The 15079-nt window shown below is 44.8% G+C and overlaps 1 protein-coding gene across 7 annotated transcripts in view; it reads left to right on the forward strand.

The window, feature by feature from the left end:
* Positions 1-15079, forward strand: part of SLC8A3 (solute carrier family 8 member A3) — a 115840-nt gene that overhangs the window by 8073 nt on the left and 92688 nt on the right. For 6 of the 7 annotated variants that reach the window (XM_027707740.1, XM_027707696.1, XM_027707716.1 and 3 more), the window contains one exon: positions 10840-12651. In XM_027707740.1, coding sequence (XP_027563541.1) covers positions 10886-12651 — 1766 coding nt within the window. In that variant the 5' untranslated portion in view covers positions 10840-10885. Of the gene's footprint in view, positions 1-10839; positions 12652-15079 lie in introns of those variants that run through there. The other variant, XM_027707754.1, reaches the window with a different exon arrangement.

The raw sequence follows: 15079 nt of genomic DNA on the forward strand, positions 1-15079 counted from the left end.
TGGAAGCTTTCTGTTGGTGTTGGTCTCGAGCTTCTTTTGACTTGGTTGTTCATCTCTGTCCCTCTGACCAAAGCTGATTTCCCACAGAAGGCTGAGGGAGGGGACGTGGGAGTTATGCTGGGTTGTGCAAGATTCCAGGCACCTCATCTACTTACTGTTGCAAAGGGAGCATGAAGAGGTGGCGTGGTTATAATTTACAAGCATCTGTGTGGGAGCCAACAGCCACCAAGCACGGTGGACAAAGGGGCGGTGGTCTTGATAGCCACATTTGGGAAGAACCACAGGGGTGCTGTCAGAGGAGGGATCAGGGGAAGGATCACAGAAGTGTTTGCATGTGTATCTGTGGGGAGAGCAGAGGGCATGGAGAAAGGGCAGAGGAAGGATTACTGCAGAGTGAAGGGTTTTTATGATATGGGGCTCAAATTCTTTGACTACCCATTTTTATTCATTTGTCTGGTCAGTGAGCTTCCACTGCAGAATGAATTCATTTCAAGGCTTTGCTTGTCTTGAAAAGTGACCATCATTTTGTTGAAGACCTTTTGTGCTTGTTCTTTTACCTATTTGAGTCACTGACCTGAATGCAGTAGTAATGGTGGCTCTGCCTGGGATAACACTTCCTGTCACATTGCTCCTCACTTGCTGGTGTTTGGGAACTGTTGCTCCTGTTTTGGCAAAGCATTTTTCTGTCACTTGTGACAGGTTTCCGAGATGACAGGAGTTACTGTCATCAGCAGTGTCAGGAAGAGCTGAGTTCACGGCACCACCACAGAAGCATGGCTGGGCATGAGAGGCTTTCTGGGCTGTGGGAGGAGGGGGTAGGGAGTGAATGTGGAGTAAGGGTGTGAAAACAGGCTGTTTATTACCACCTTAGCTGTTGCTCCACTGAAACCTGCAGTAAGAGCGGGACCCTGCAATATTCTTGCCTTAGCTGTGTCTTAGGAGAGATTTGGACTTCAAAGCAAATTAAGCGCATCCCAGTTTTAATCTTTTCTTTGCAGAAATGAACGAAGAGATAATTTCTACTGCCCCTGAAGGGGACTCGAGCTCCTGAGTAAAACTGATGGAGATGTGGGACTGCTAGCATCCATAACGGAGGCTGCGCCCCTCAGTGGCAGTATTGAAGCTGTCGTCTCTTTTGCCTTGGTGGCTTACATAGATTGTACAGTGGGTGGCTGCGTGGGATGAGTATGTTATCCAAGCACATACATGAAGCCAGTTACTCCTGTCATTTTACCTTCAGGATGAGGCACTTCTTGTGCTGATCCATGGTGGAGGAGAGAGACTCCAAGCCATGTTTGCTGGGGTCTGGGACTGGGGGGAAAAGAGAATTTTCTCCTTCTCTTGTCTGGTTTTAGTGCATTTGGCTGATGTGGTCATCTCCCATGACTCAGCTGCTGCTTCTGTTGGCAGGACTAGTTGTAGCAAATCTGGGGCCAGCGTGGAGCATTGGGAGGAGGGAGGAACCTGGGCAGGATGGACAGGAATACGGTTGGTATGGAGGAAGCACAAAGATGCCCCTCAGCTGCTGTGTGATGCAAGTTGTGAAGAGGAAATAGATGAAGCTTTCATTTTGGAGGTTTCTGTTATATGAAATGTTGCCAGAGTTCCTCAGGCAGCACTTTCAGTAGAATAAACTGGTTCTGCTGACTTGGGCTCATAGGACCTATACTGATTTACGGCAGAGAAAATCTGGTCCTAAGGGCCCTCTCTCTCTTCTCTCTTGCCAGCCTTCAGCTGATGGGATGCAAGTTGACTGGGCTAGAAAGATAGTTGTCATTTTGAAGATGACTTTGTGTAAAAGGAGGCTTTTGGAGGGGAGGGTCAGAGGAGGGAAGCTGGTGTAAGTAGTGCTCTGAATACAATGAAAATGCTATATCTTACACTTTGGAGATAAACAGCAGTATGATTATAATATACTTTGCTAGAAAATTCTTCTGATACATGATGCCCTGCATCCAGTTTTCAAGTGTTCTGCATTGGTATCTAAGTTAAGACTTGCTGACTTCTGGGAATTGGGAGAGTATCATTGCAGTCATGTTAGAAATGGCAAGGGAGGAGTCTCATCCTTTTCAGACAAGGTGCTTTTTTTGTACGCAGTGCCCCCAGGTTGGCATACGCATATAGATGATCTTGATTTTTTGAATCTTCTTGAAGGATCAAGTCACATACTTACCTGACTTAGCCCTATGACATCTGTGTGGGTGGGACCTGCCTTGTGCTCTTGGCAGGAATCAAGAAATAAACGCAGGTCTTTCTTTGGAGAAAACAGCAGTAGCCTCTCATAGTCACCTGTTTGGTTTTCTCCAGGACTTTAAAATCGTGTTTAGGTGTCCAGTGAAAAATCTGTGATTTCAGTGAGGTCCAGGTGTCCAAGTGGGTTAAAAAGAGCTGATCCTTTAAGCTTCTAACCGGCCTTTGAAATCTGGTCCTTTGTGACTCCTTCAGTGAAATATTGGAGACACACGGAGACCATGAGTGAGGCAAAGAAGGAATTTAGTGCTGTTGTAACATTGGGTATTGAGGGTGTCTAGGCAGGACAGGCTGGGGCCCGGCAGCCAGCCAGGGAGAGTAGACCTGCAGCTGGAACACAAACTGAAAGGAAAAAGGTGAATCAACCTGTCTGATAATGCTGTAGTGAAGAACAAATCTCCACCTGTCTTTGCTATAGAGATCAGAGTGGCATATGGCTTTATACAGCCCACAGGAAAGCCGTCAGAGGGTGGGGAGAGAAGAAGTGAAGGTGGGGCAGCAGATAGCCTGGAGACTGCTGCCACTTACTGTAATTGCTGTAGCAGCTCAGCTTCCACTGTTTGTTGTCCGTGTCATCTCTGCAATTACCATATGGTAAATATGACTTGAGTCTCTAGCAAATAACAGACCTAATATTAAAAGAGAATCTGTAAACAACTAGTGCATAAATGAACAAAGAGCAATAAACAGCCTGGACTTATGAAGAATGAATTAATCATGGTGGATGTGAGGAGTTATTTTTTTAAAAGCAGTTGCAGAATTAGCAGCTGAAAAAACAGCAAAAGATTAAGATATCTAAGTTGTCAATAAGAGAGACATGGGGATATATGGCAGTAAAGGGTGAGGGTGCTGTGTGGAATCTTATTTGATAACTGTATTCAATTTGGGTGAATTTACAGGTTTTGGCACCTTCCAAGTGAAGTGGGAGGTATTTTGAGGATAACCCGTAGCTCAGTGCATTTTTCATGCCTCCTGCTGTGCTCAGATCTGCAAAAGCAGTGGGCGTGTTACAGTGTATTTTCCTCGTCTCATCTGGAGACCTTGACTTTTTGGTTGAAACTCTGGAAATCTCTGCTTTCCTTCCACACATGCCAGTCAGCAGCACAGCGCTCCTCATGCCAGCCCCACTGTGGTGGGGACACAGCAAATGGGTGGAGAGACCTTCAAAAGTGAGCAACACAGTCTTGATTTAGCCTTTGTAGCAGGCTGGTATCTGATGAAAACCTCCTGTGCAGTAGAGCTGAGAGGCCAGTCTTCACTATCCAGGCACGGCATTCCTGCTCCAAAGAGAGCAGGTCTGCTGCTGGTTTTGGTGGGAGCAGGCACTGAGCTATGCCTCTCACAGATACCCACCTGCTTCTGACCGCCTCGAAGATGGAGAACTAAGAGGAGATGAAGATAAATGATTAAAGGGCAGCTTGGGCTAATTTATAAAGATTAAAATAAATTTGTGTGCTTTGGCCAAAGAAAAGCTGTGGAGGAGAACAGCTATTTACAAGTATCTGAAGCATGTAAATCTCAGACAGGGAGGAGAATGGTTGAGAGTGCTCCAAGGACACAATAATGAGAACTAGCATCATAAATTTTCCTAATTTCATCCTAAATATAAGGAAGACGGCTAAAACCTCCAAGATAAATTACATCATGGCAGAGTGTCTATGGGAAGTTGTGGAAATGCCATCACTTGGATGATTTAAAACTGAGCTGGACAAAGTACTAGGAAATAATGTTCACAAGGGGAACAATGCAGTGGCAGTCCCTGAGGCATGGACCAGACAACTCTTCTGTCTGTGGTCTAACTAACTGTGAAATGAGTGAAACCTGTGCTAATTGGGCTAAGTAAGGGCCTTTCCTATCAGTCTAACATGATGAACAACAACCACTTGTTTTTGCTGCAGTGATAAAGATGATTTCTGAAGTGTAGCCTTCTCCTCCTCCTCTCCCATCTCTGTTTTCTGCCTAGTCTCCCACTGCCCCGTTTGCTTCTTTTGCCTTTTTTGCTGTGTATAGAAAAAAAAAAGATCAGAAATTTTGTTTTTATATTTCCTTGAAGGAAAAGTTAAGAAATAAACAGGCCATTATAGAGGATTGGAGCAGTGTGTGCCCCAGCTGCTGGGGTTAGCACCCAGCATGGCTGGCTGGTGACTGTCCCAGGAGCCCACAAGCCAGCCAGGGAAGGGCTCACTGCCTAGCTACTTTTTGCATCAAATCCAGCACACCACATGATTTGTTTGGTTTGCCTCAAATGAGTGTTTTCTGCCAGAAAACTTCTGTTTTTCTTACCTAGCTCTGGATCTAAAGAGAATGAGATACGACTACAACACCTCTTCTTATTTACCATTTAGCGTGCCTCTGCGTGCACATAACTACAGGCTCTGCAGCACAAACACACTGATGACAACAAACCCCAGGGTCTTTAATTGTAACAGTTCTAGATGTGTCACCAGAGTGCTAAAGGAATGTCACGAGTTGCTGCTGTCATCTGTAGGATGCTGTGAGTCACTAGGTGATAAGTTGCACTCTGATGGTGGCACCTGAACCAGCAGTATAATATGTCTGTGAAGCAGGAGCGGTAAATAACACACCCTGCGTGCTGCCACGGGCAGTACATAAAATGTACTGACAAGAAGTTTTCCTCAGACTGCTGAAATTTTTTTCCCCTTCCCCCACTGTTCCCCAAATGGTCTTTTCTGCTCTTTATAAACCAGCAAGACAGAGAGTGATGAAAACCAGTGCCTTGAAAGGCTGCAGCAGAGAAACCAGTGCCTATTGCAACCCCATGTGTACTCCAGGTTGTCTCCATCAGCTGTAGTCCATGGAAGAGGCCAGGGAACCACCGAGTGGATGACCCAAGTAACTCCATATATAACTGCTGTATTTCCCTCAGCCTCCTAAACCTAAAGGAAGGACTTTGAGCCTCTTCACTGGGCCTTTCACATTATGGGCATAAAATCAACGGTCTGGAGATTGTGCTTGGAAGTACCTGCCCTCTCAGTTTGGGGTTGTTCATACTGTGAAGAATGGTGTGTTCACATGTGCACTGGAATACAAGCACATAAAGACTTTGTGTCTAGAAATTCCTCTAAATGCATTGAAAGGACTGATGGTTGAAGATCTGCCTCTGAACTTGCAATAGAGGCTTCCCAGTGACTTCTAAAAGGTCACGACAGCGACTTTTTGCCAAATACACGTGATTGCCACCAATGGACTGCAGTGAGCTTCTAGTGCAGTTTGTACACATGGTGGGTTTTCTCTGGCTTCCCATGCGCCAACACTGGCTGTGGTGGTCACAAGCAGTCCTGGACCCGATAACTGTGCTTTCTTATTATTTTACTGTGCAGGTGACTTGAGCACTGGCACAGGTTGCCCCAAGAGGTTGTGGAGACTCCATCCTTTGTCCTTCAATATCCTTAGATATATTTTTGAATATATTCAAAAGCCAACTGGATGTGGTCCTGGGCAACTGACTGTAGGTGGCCGTGCTTGAGCCAGGGGGTTGAATTAGATAGCCTCCAGAGATCCTTGTGTGAACTGCCCATTTTTAGGTACTGGAAAAACAATGGCAAGATTGTGTAATACTCATGAAGAGAAAAACCCTCATCTATATCAGAGCAGATAATATTGCCTTTTAAGCAGGAGAATGCCCACTACTAATCTGTAGGTCAGCCTAAATACCAGATTTTGTTTTTTGAATGTAAAAAAAGGTATGGTTCTAGCAGGAAAAAAAGTAGAAAAGGATAACTCTTGCTGTCTCTCAGGCTGAGGTATCTCAGAATAGGGATATGTATGGGGAATGGAAGAGCAAACACACCATGGCGGAGCTAGCCCACACCATAAGTAAGTATGGCTCTTAGAGCATGGCTGTGATTGTCCACTGAAGGCTTTCTGCAGTGTCTGCCACCTCCTATACGTGCCTGTGCACAGAGCATAAACTGCAGCTCCTATATCCCTATAGCTGTCTATCCTATACAGATATTTTTCAGCTGAAGTGAGAGCAAGGAAATAAAATGCCTGGCCAGTCAAGTGCGGTTGGTGTGGAAGAGGACAATTAAGTACAGCATCTTTATGGGTTAGCTGTTTATGCCACTGCTTCTCCAAGAGCATCATGGATACTAAAATACAAAAAACCCAGCATGGATCGATTCCCCAGGGTGAGTTGAGTGTTTGGAGGTTGCTCCTAGCCGTACACAGACTTGTGCTCCGTTTGGGCCAGCCCCTGGGATCACTGGATATAACTGGGTCCCATCACTGCAGCACTTTTAAAAGGAATTAGTAGACTTGAGTCGTTATGTCAATTAACACCCATTTACCACGCTAGAATGGTAGGTACTGCTCAAATTAGTAGAGACACCAGCTTGTAAATATTAAAAGACTTGCTATGGGAGCCAGTAGCTTTCTCTACAGTAGCTTTTTGCATGGTCTTGAGAGAAAAGAAAGGCTCTTTTTGACATATACCGGGGGGGTTAATCCGTAGGCAGTTAATTTTGGGTTTTGGCATGTTTACTATGAAGTGCAGAGCACAGTTACAGCTCCCCACCGTATCTTTTCCATCGAGCCAAACTCGGGGGATCTGGTATGGCCTAAACATAAGTTATGGTGCTTTTTTCCTTCATAAAATCTAGCTGGTGCAGTAGTACAGAGCTAAACTACCTATTGCTGTGTCATAACCTGTGTAAAGTCAGCTTGGGGTCCTTGGTTGTGCTCATTTCAGGTAGGCTTGTGCCATCAGTCTGACAATTTAAGGCCTGGTCTGTACTGGAAATTTGCATTTGTCAGACAAAGTGGATCTAATTAAACTGCTCTGGCTTTTGGCTTGCACGTAAATCTTAACTTGTACTCTGGATACTGCTCTTGTAGTGATGAGCAAGAGGCTCAATAGCATTTGAATGGAGACAATCGAAAAATATGCTTTGTTTTTTATTAAATATTTTGCTGTGCTTTTATTTCAGGTGAGGGAGGAGCGTGAATTAGGTATATAATACCTTTTCTCTGAAAACTCAGTTATGTGTGTTCTTTGGCAGAAAGGCTATAGTTTCAAGCTTTGCTTATGTTTGTAAAAAACCCTGTGTGCTCAAATCAAAAAGCTTTTATGTGCTTTGGAGCTGAGGAATGTGAAGTCATGTTATTAAGCTGAACCTTATTTCTGTCTCCCCCAGCTTTGGAGCAGGGCTATAAGATGGCATTAATAGCAATGCTGTATCCGCTCTGTTCGGGACAGATGCTTGTCAAGTGCATCTTCATCTTCAGATATCTCTGTCTGGCCCCTGTGCAGCACCCACGCCTGAATGAGGCTCACCCTGTGCTGAGATCTAATCAGCAGCCTTTCCTGGCTGGTCTAGAGTCAGGGGAGAGAGGATGTATGGCCACAGATGTACTCCTGTGTCTCAATTATTTGGGAGATGAGAGGGAGAGGAGAAGGAGAGGGAAGTGCCAGAAAACCTAATCTTATTTGCAGTTCAAATCCAAAGGCTTTTGTGATGGTTTAAGGCGAATTTTGCCTAAGTTAGAAATTAATAGGGACTTAGGGTGTTGCCTTTAGTTTTGTATTTAATGAGCAGTGATCTTGGGAATTTGGTATGTGGCGATTACGTGTTATCAGCCATCTTTGTGTTATGTTGCATCTTGATTTGATTTCTTATAAATCAAATCTCTGGTAGAGATTGTCTTTGAAATAATATACTATTCATTTGACAAATAGTAAAATTACCCTCCGCTTAAAATTAAATTAAAAATTTAAGCAGGACTGACAGGGTCCTAGAGTGTGTTGAGAAATGCCTAGCAATAGAAACCGTCATGGCATTAGAGAAGTTAGACGGATAGTGTTAATTACAGAAGTTGTTTGTCCCACAGAGAAGGAGATTGGTGGTAGCAGTGATTTATTTCAGAGGGCAGTTTAGTCATTGAACTATTCCTAGACAAGGCTCTGAATTTAAGTGATACTTAGACTCCTAAGTCATTTTTGAAACCAAATTTAGGTGCTTGAGTCACGTAGATGTTTTTGAAATTCCTCCTGTCTTTCTGTCAGCCATTTCTACATGGCTGAACTTGGAAGACACAGCAGCTACTGGCTGTGGTACAGTTAGGTAGGAGCCGGGAGCTGGAAGTGTCAAGAGGTTGGTGGATACCTGCCAGCAATCATAGTATGGATAAGGATGATCTGATGTGCCTGGGGTATTTTTGGAGCTGCTGTGCTTGTGTAGTTGGTCTCTGTGTGAACCTTGCATCAGAGGCACCTGGAATGTGTCATCTTTGCTGTGAACGTGCACACATCTACCTTGCAGCCCAGACATCTTGGGCTTGCTGCTTGTAGTCACTCTGCACATGTTCACTGGCTCTTTCTCAGGGATTTCCCAACATCCTGCAGCTAGAAATCCGGTAAAATACCATGTGGAGAGGGAGGGAGGACAAAATGGGAGCATCAAATGGAACCCAAGTCGTATGTGCTGGTTAGCTGAGTCCTCCCTGTGACTCTCTGCAGGCAGTGGGGCGTTTTACAACACTTCAAGGCTGGAGCTGGGGCTGGGCTCTCTAACAGCCCCCGCTGGGGCTGAGGTCCCTCTGATCCCTGGGAGCTCGATCAGGCACTGGGGCTAGGGAAGACAGGCAGATAGATAAGTAGGCATTGGAGTGAGAAGCTATGTAGGCAAACGTGGGAGAATCTTGCTCTTCTGAATTAGTCTACATAGCATGAAGAACTATATTGTTTTTTAATATCAAGGGTGTCAGACATGGATTTGTGATCCTGATACCGCATAATCAATTCTCTCCTCTCTGCTGTGCTTCGTCAGGAGCAGTTTTGTTCATTTACTTGTTCACGCTTTCCTTCCTGTTTTGCTTGTCTTTATAGATTTTTATCTGAAAGTTGAAAACGGTTTTTGTTGATATCAGGAAGATTGCACCTGCTTTTGGAAATAGGCGAGTGACACAACATGATGATAAAATAGCCATTTGAGATGCATTTGTTAATGCTGATAACACAGTAATGTTGCCTGGAATATTTACAGTGCAAGGGAGGGAGGGGTGAGTCTCCTCAAGTGTGTAGGGGTCAGTTCAACTCTTCGAACTGCTGCCATCTGAAGGTTAGGCATCGGCTCTAAACTGACTGACTAGGCACCCTCTTGAGACCATGGTGAGAGGTGGGAAGGGACATAATCCCTTCTGGAGATATGTGTTTTAAATACATCTTTTATGTCAGAACAGGGTGGGACAGGAAGGATTGTCCCCTAGAAATGACTGTCTCTTTCCGCTGACTACAAAGGGAGCCTAAGTGACTTTGACTTGCTGCCCAACATTTAGATAGTTACAGTAGAGGAAATGAATCCCAGGCCTGCTCATTTGGCAGTACAAACCACAATGAAAGTTAGTGGGAGTTAAGGCTTTTGAACCTTCCAAGTGCTGTAGATAATGCTGCTATTAAGTTTGATGTTTCCTGTGAGATACTTGCCTGTGTCTGGACTCACAAATGTGATTTGTTGGTTAAGCCTGAGACCAAATTCTTCCAGAGGTCTGTTAGGAAGGAAGGAGGATAGTGTGATCTGTGACAATATGAAGGGTTCAGAATCCAATTTTAAGCAGTGCAAGCCCTGGAGCAATGTAGTCTGTAAGTAATAGAAGGTATTGTTGGGCAGTGATATGCCAAATCTATGTGATACATTGATCAGATCCATTGTTTTTGTCTGGTATTTTAGGTTAGAGGTTACTTTCATTGTAGAAGATATTTTAATATATATAAATTTCTTAGGGATGCAGAGGGAATGTTGGTGGGTTACCTGCATTTTGCTCTGTCTTCTGAGTTTATGAGCACAACTTTTTCTAACTGTACTGGGTTTGTAGGTTTCTGTGACCATTTAAAAACAGGATTATTGATGTAAAATGTGACCATCCAGATCACAGAAGAAAGGCTAGTGAAAAATGGCCTTTGCCAAGCACGAGTCCTCTCCCCTATTTCTGGGATGATATCTTTACCTCCTAAAATGGAGGCCCTGTGTCTCAGAAGCTTGTGGGAGCCCTAGGGCCCTTCTGGAGACTCTGCAGCTATTAGGAGGGGCTGGCTGTAGGGAAGATTTGGCCACTAAGGTACTCCATAATTTATAACTGAATTATGTCCTACAAATGGACTTCATTTGGAGATTGCTCATTGGACTTAAAAGTTGCTTTTTGTGTTGCTAGTAATTGCTTGACTTGTTTTATTCCCTGTATTGTGAGGCAAGGGAGCCCTTAAATTTGGGTTCTTGTACTGAGTTGAAGTGCTGTGTGCTGTGGTACACCATGGCATCACTAGGTGAGTGGCAGCTGAGCACTCAGTTCTCCTGTTGCACATGTTGTAGGTCAAGAATGGGCTATTTTATATATATATGCACTTTTCCTCTGAATTACTTTTCTAGCAATTGATTTTCATCTGCAGGGCATGTAGATGCTGCAGTTTGTTAGAGTCCCTGCTAAATACCTTCTTCAAAGTGACAAGAGAGACAACCCATGCATCTCTACCAGTACTCTTCAGTGGTGAGATACTGAAGTGTGTTTGGGTAAATTTTGCATCTTCCTTCTCTCTCATGCTTCCCTCCCTCCTCTCTGTTTTGTTTGTTTCAGGTTCTCGGCCTTTTTGGATCTACACAGTGGAAGCTGCATCTTGTGTATGGCGTGGTTAAGCTTGCAGCCTGTCACCTCAGCCTTCCTCCATTTTGGGCTGGTTACTTTTGTGCTGTTTTTGCATGGTTTGCAGGTGGATGCTGGCCTGACGGGAGACTCAACCAGTTCAGTACAAAACAGCTCGTGTTCAGGATCTTTTGACTGCAAGGAGGGTGTTATCCTGCCAATATGGTACCCAGAAAACCCATCCCTTGGGGACAAAATTGCCCGTGTTATCGTATACTTTGTAGCACTGATCTACATGTTCCTTGGAGTCTCCATCATTGCAGATCGTTTCATGGCATCTATAGAGGTCATTACATCACAGGAGAAAGAAATAACTATTAAGAAACCAAATGGAGAGACCACAACGACCACCATTCGGATTTGGAATGAAACTGTTTCCAACTTAACCCTCATGGCTCTGGGCTCCTCTGCTCCTGAGATCCTCTTGTCTCTGATAGAAGTGTGTGGGCATGGATTCATAGCTGGAGACCTGGGGCCATCTACAATTGTTGGCAGCGCAGCTTTCAATATGTTTATCATCATTGCCATCTGTGTCTATGTGATCCCTGATGGGGAAGCCAGAAAGATAAAACACCTGAGGGTTTTCTTTGTCACAGCTGCATGGAGCATCTTTGCTTACATCTGGTTGTACATGATCCTTGCTGTCTTCTCTCCAGGTGTGGTTCAGGTTTGGGAAGGCCTGCTCACGCTGTTCTTCTTTCCACTTTGTGTCGTTCTGGCCTGGATAGCAGACAGACGTCTGCTTTTCTATAAGTATATGCACAAAAAGTACCGTACTGACAAGCACAGGGGCATTATCATAGAATCAGAAGGTGATCACCCTAAGGGAATTGAAATGGATGGCAAGATGATGAACTCCCACTTTTTAGATGGGAACTTAGTGACTGTGGAGGGGAAGGAGGTGGATGAATCTCGCAAAGAGATGATCCGGATCCTTAAGGACCTGAAGCAAAAGCACCCAGAAAAGGACTTGGACCAGCTGGTGGAGATGGCTAACTACTATGCGTTGTCTCATCAGCAAAAGAGCAGAGCCTTTTATCGCATTCAAGCAACCAGAATGATGACGGGAGCTGGCAATATTCTGAAAAAGCATGCAGCTGAGCAAGCCAAGAAAAGCACCAGCTTACATGAGGTGCGGCCAGAGGAACCTGAGGAATTCATCTCCAAAATTTATTTTGACCCATGCTCCTACCAGTGTCTTGAGAACTGTGGTGCCGTTCTCCTGACAGTGGTGCGGAAAGGAGGGGACATATCCAAGACCATCTATGTGGACTATAAAACAGAGGATGGCTCTGCCAATGCTGGTGCTGACTATGAATTCACAGAGGGGACTGTTGTCTTGAAATCAGGGGAGACCCAGAAGGAGTTCTCTGTGGGCATTATTGATGATGACATATTTGAGGAAGATGAGCATTTCTTTGTGCGGCTCAGTAATCTCCGTGTGGTGGAGAGTGAGGAACCTCCAGAGCTCAATAACTCCCCATACCCAAAGGCCATATTGGCGTCTCCTTGTGTGGCCACAGTGACTATCCTGGATGATGACCATGCTGGCATCTTCACATTTGAGTGTGACGTTATACATGTCAGTGAGAGCATCGGTGTGATGGAAGTCAAAGTCCTAAGGACATCAGGTGCTCGCGGTACAGTCATAGTGCCATTTAGGACAGTAGAAGGGACAGCGAAAGGAGGTGGAGAAGACTTTGAAGACACTTACGGGGAGTTGGAGTTCAAGAATGATGAAACTGTGTAAGTACCCCATTCATTTCTGTTCCCGAGTCTAGTTCTGGTGTTTAACCCCACATTTTGCATCCATTACAGGTGAATGCTGACGAGGGACAGGCTCCTTTCTTCACCTTTCCATCAGTTTCCCTACTTACCTCTTTCAGGCAAGAACCAACAGCAGGATTTAAGAGCTCAAAGCTCTTGTCCATTCCCTCTTGGGAATGACAAATTGAGGCTTAGAAATACTGGGGGCCAGGGGATAAGAGGAAAATGTATCATTCTCTGAGGTCCTGTACTAAAGCTAAGGGTTAATGGAGAGTTAAGATAGAGAGAGAAGGAAAAGGATGAGGTTTTACTTGGCTAGGCAAATACGGGAAAGCCTCTTTTTGAACACCAAACATAGAGCTCACAGGAGTTTTTTTGCAATCCCTAGATGAAAGGTTCACAACAGTTATTCTTAGGCAAGCAAGAGCTGCTCAGTAGACATGGGGCTTAATTTTCAAAGGAGCAGCGCATCATACCTGTCTCTCTAGGCTTGCCTGTGCAACTGTCAGATCCATGGGGCAGCTAATTTACAGCATAGGCACAGCTGCAAGCTATTCTGCTGGACTTGAAATCCTTCCAGCCTTTATGTCCCTATGGTCTACCCATATTCCCCACATCACCTTCTCTATGATTTTTCTATGTCTGTTCATTTACTACCTGTGTTTTTTCCCCTTATCGAATACCGTGGCAAATGGCAATAATGCTCCGAAGCACTGCAGATCACAGCCTGTCCATGTGGCTTCATGACCCAGTGTTTTCATACAGAATAAAGAAGGGAAGCAGCATCCTATTAATTCAGCTTTTATTACTGTGTACAAAGTAGCCGATACTAAGCTAGGAAGTAATAAAGACCAGAGAGGCAATAATGTCTAATTGCTCTAAGTACCTGCTGTTAACTTTAGGGAGGAATGAGAAAAATCCCTTACCTGAGTAGGGAGAGGGAGAGGGGTGTGAGCCTGGTGCTAAAACTCCCTAGTGTTAAGTGCCTAGGTTCCTTTTGTTAAAACCTAATCACTTGACCCATCACAGGAAGAACTGTGCAGACTTGCATCTGGCATCAGAGAAAGGAAGTCTTTGTACCAAGCCTCCCAATACGATACCCAGAAGGATGTTAATATATTAAGTACTATGGAGTAGCTGGGACCCCTGGTGGCCTAGTGGTTAGCATGCAGGACTCTCACTGCTGCGACCCTGGTTCGATTCCTCGGTCCCCCGGGTAGATGGAGCCCGTTAGCCCTGTGAGGCCATCCATCTATGAGAAGGTCACTCTAAACAAACCTACGTCCTGAGGACCTCACTGCCATTGTCCAAGCTTGCTTGGCCCCGGCAGATGAACCTTAGGATTAAAGGGTGGGCTCAGTTCAGCGCACGCTGTGTCTCACCTAAAAAATCCATTGCGCAGGCTGGAAAGGTAAAAGACCTTTCCCAAAAATCTTCGTTCGCGAAGACTGGCCATTATATGGAGTAGGGATGCCCTAATTCAGTAGCACCTGCTGCCTTAGCCCACTAAACCATTTAATCCAGCTAATATCCACTGCCCTGATGCTTGATTATAAGTACGTGTTCTTCCTATTAAAGGAAGAGAAGCTTCTGATTGGCTGACTTCAGCCACTGTCAGAGATGGAAGGGGATCAGCTGTCCTCATCTGGCCTTTTCGGGGAGATGGGCCATGCAGGTTAGTCTTATTAATTGAGCCGCAAGCTCATTTCTCTAGAGAAAGTGAAGAAGAATGTCAGATGTGTGATTACAGTCTCCTGTGAGTAGGCTACCTAAAATATAATGGGTACTACCTTGATTCAGCCAGGTCTTGAAGCAAAGAGACTTTTCTTGCTTGAAGAAGACCCATCAGTAAAAGGCCAGCAGATTTGGGATGCCAGAGAACAAGCCCATGAGCCATCTTACTCCAAACTATATTCCCTTTCTCTCATCTTCTGGCCGATGGAAGAATTCCTTTTGTCTTTGAAAAATTTGATGGGTCAGAACATACCCATATAGTTGCATCACTTGGGTTAAAACAAATCACATTCAGCAGGATCAGGCGCATCCTTGTGGGACAGACTCTAGTGAAAAAGAAGACAGTCCAGAAAACAAGTATGTGTAGGTTAACTCTGTCGTTTTTGACCCAGAGATACCCAAGAGCATAGGTAAGGCATTTGTGATGTGCTTCAGATGTGCCGACAGCTGATGCATTAATGTGACTTTCACTTCTGCATCAGAAGCCTGCTGGGATCAAAGCCTACTAGCCACAGTGGCCATGGAGACCATGTGGCTAGCAGAGATTAATTTCTTTTGAAGCTAGAATTAGCATAGCTGGCTCAACATAGCGCTTAATCAAACTAATAAGCCTAACACGGAGGGAGATCATGTCAGGCAGCACATACCTTTATTCACTCCCTATTCACTCCTT

Source organism: Neopelma chrysocephalum, unplaced genomic scaffold, assembly GCF_003984885.1.
Source record: "Neopelma chrysocephalum unplaced genomic scaffold, ASM398488v2 Primary Assembly neopelma1_24, whole genome shotgun sequence".
Taxonomy (NCBI): Eukaryota; Metazoa; Chordata; class Aves; order Passeriformes; family Pipridae; genus Neopelma; species Neopelma chrysocephalum.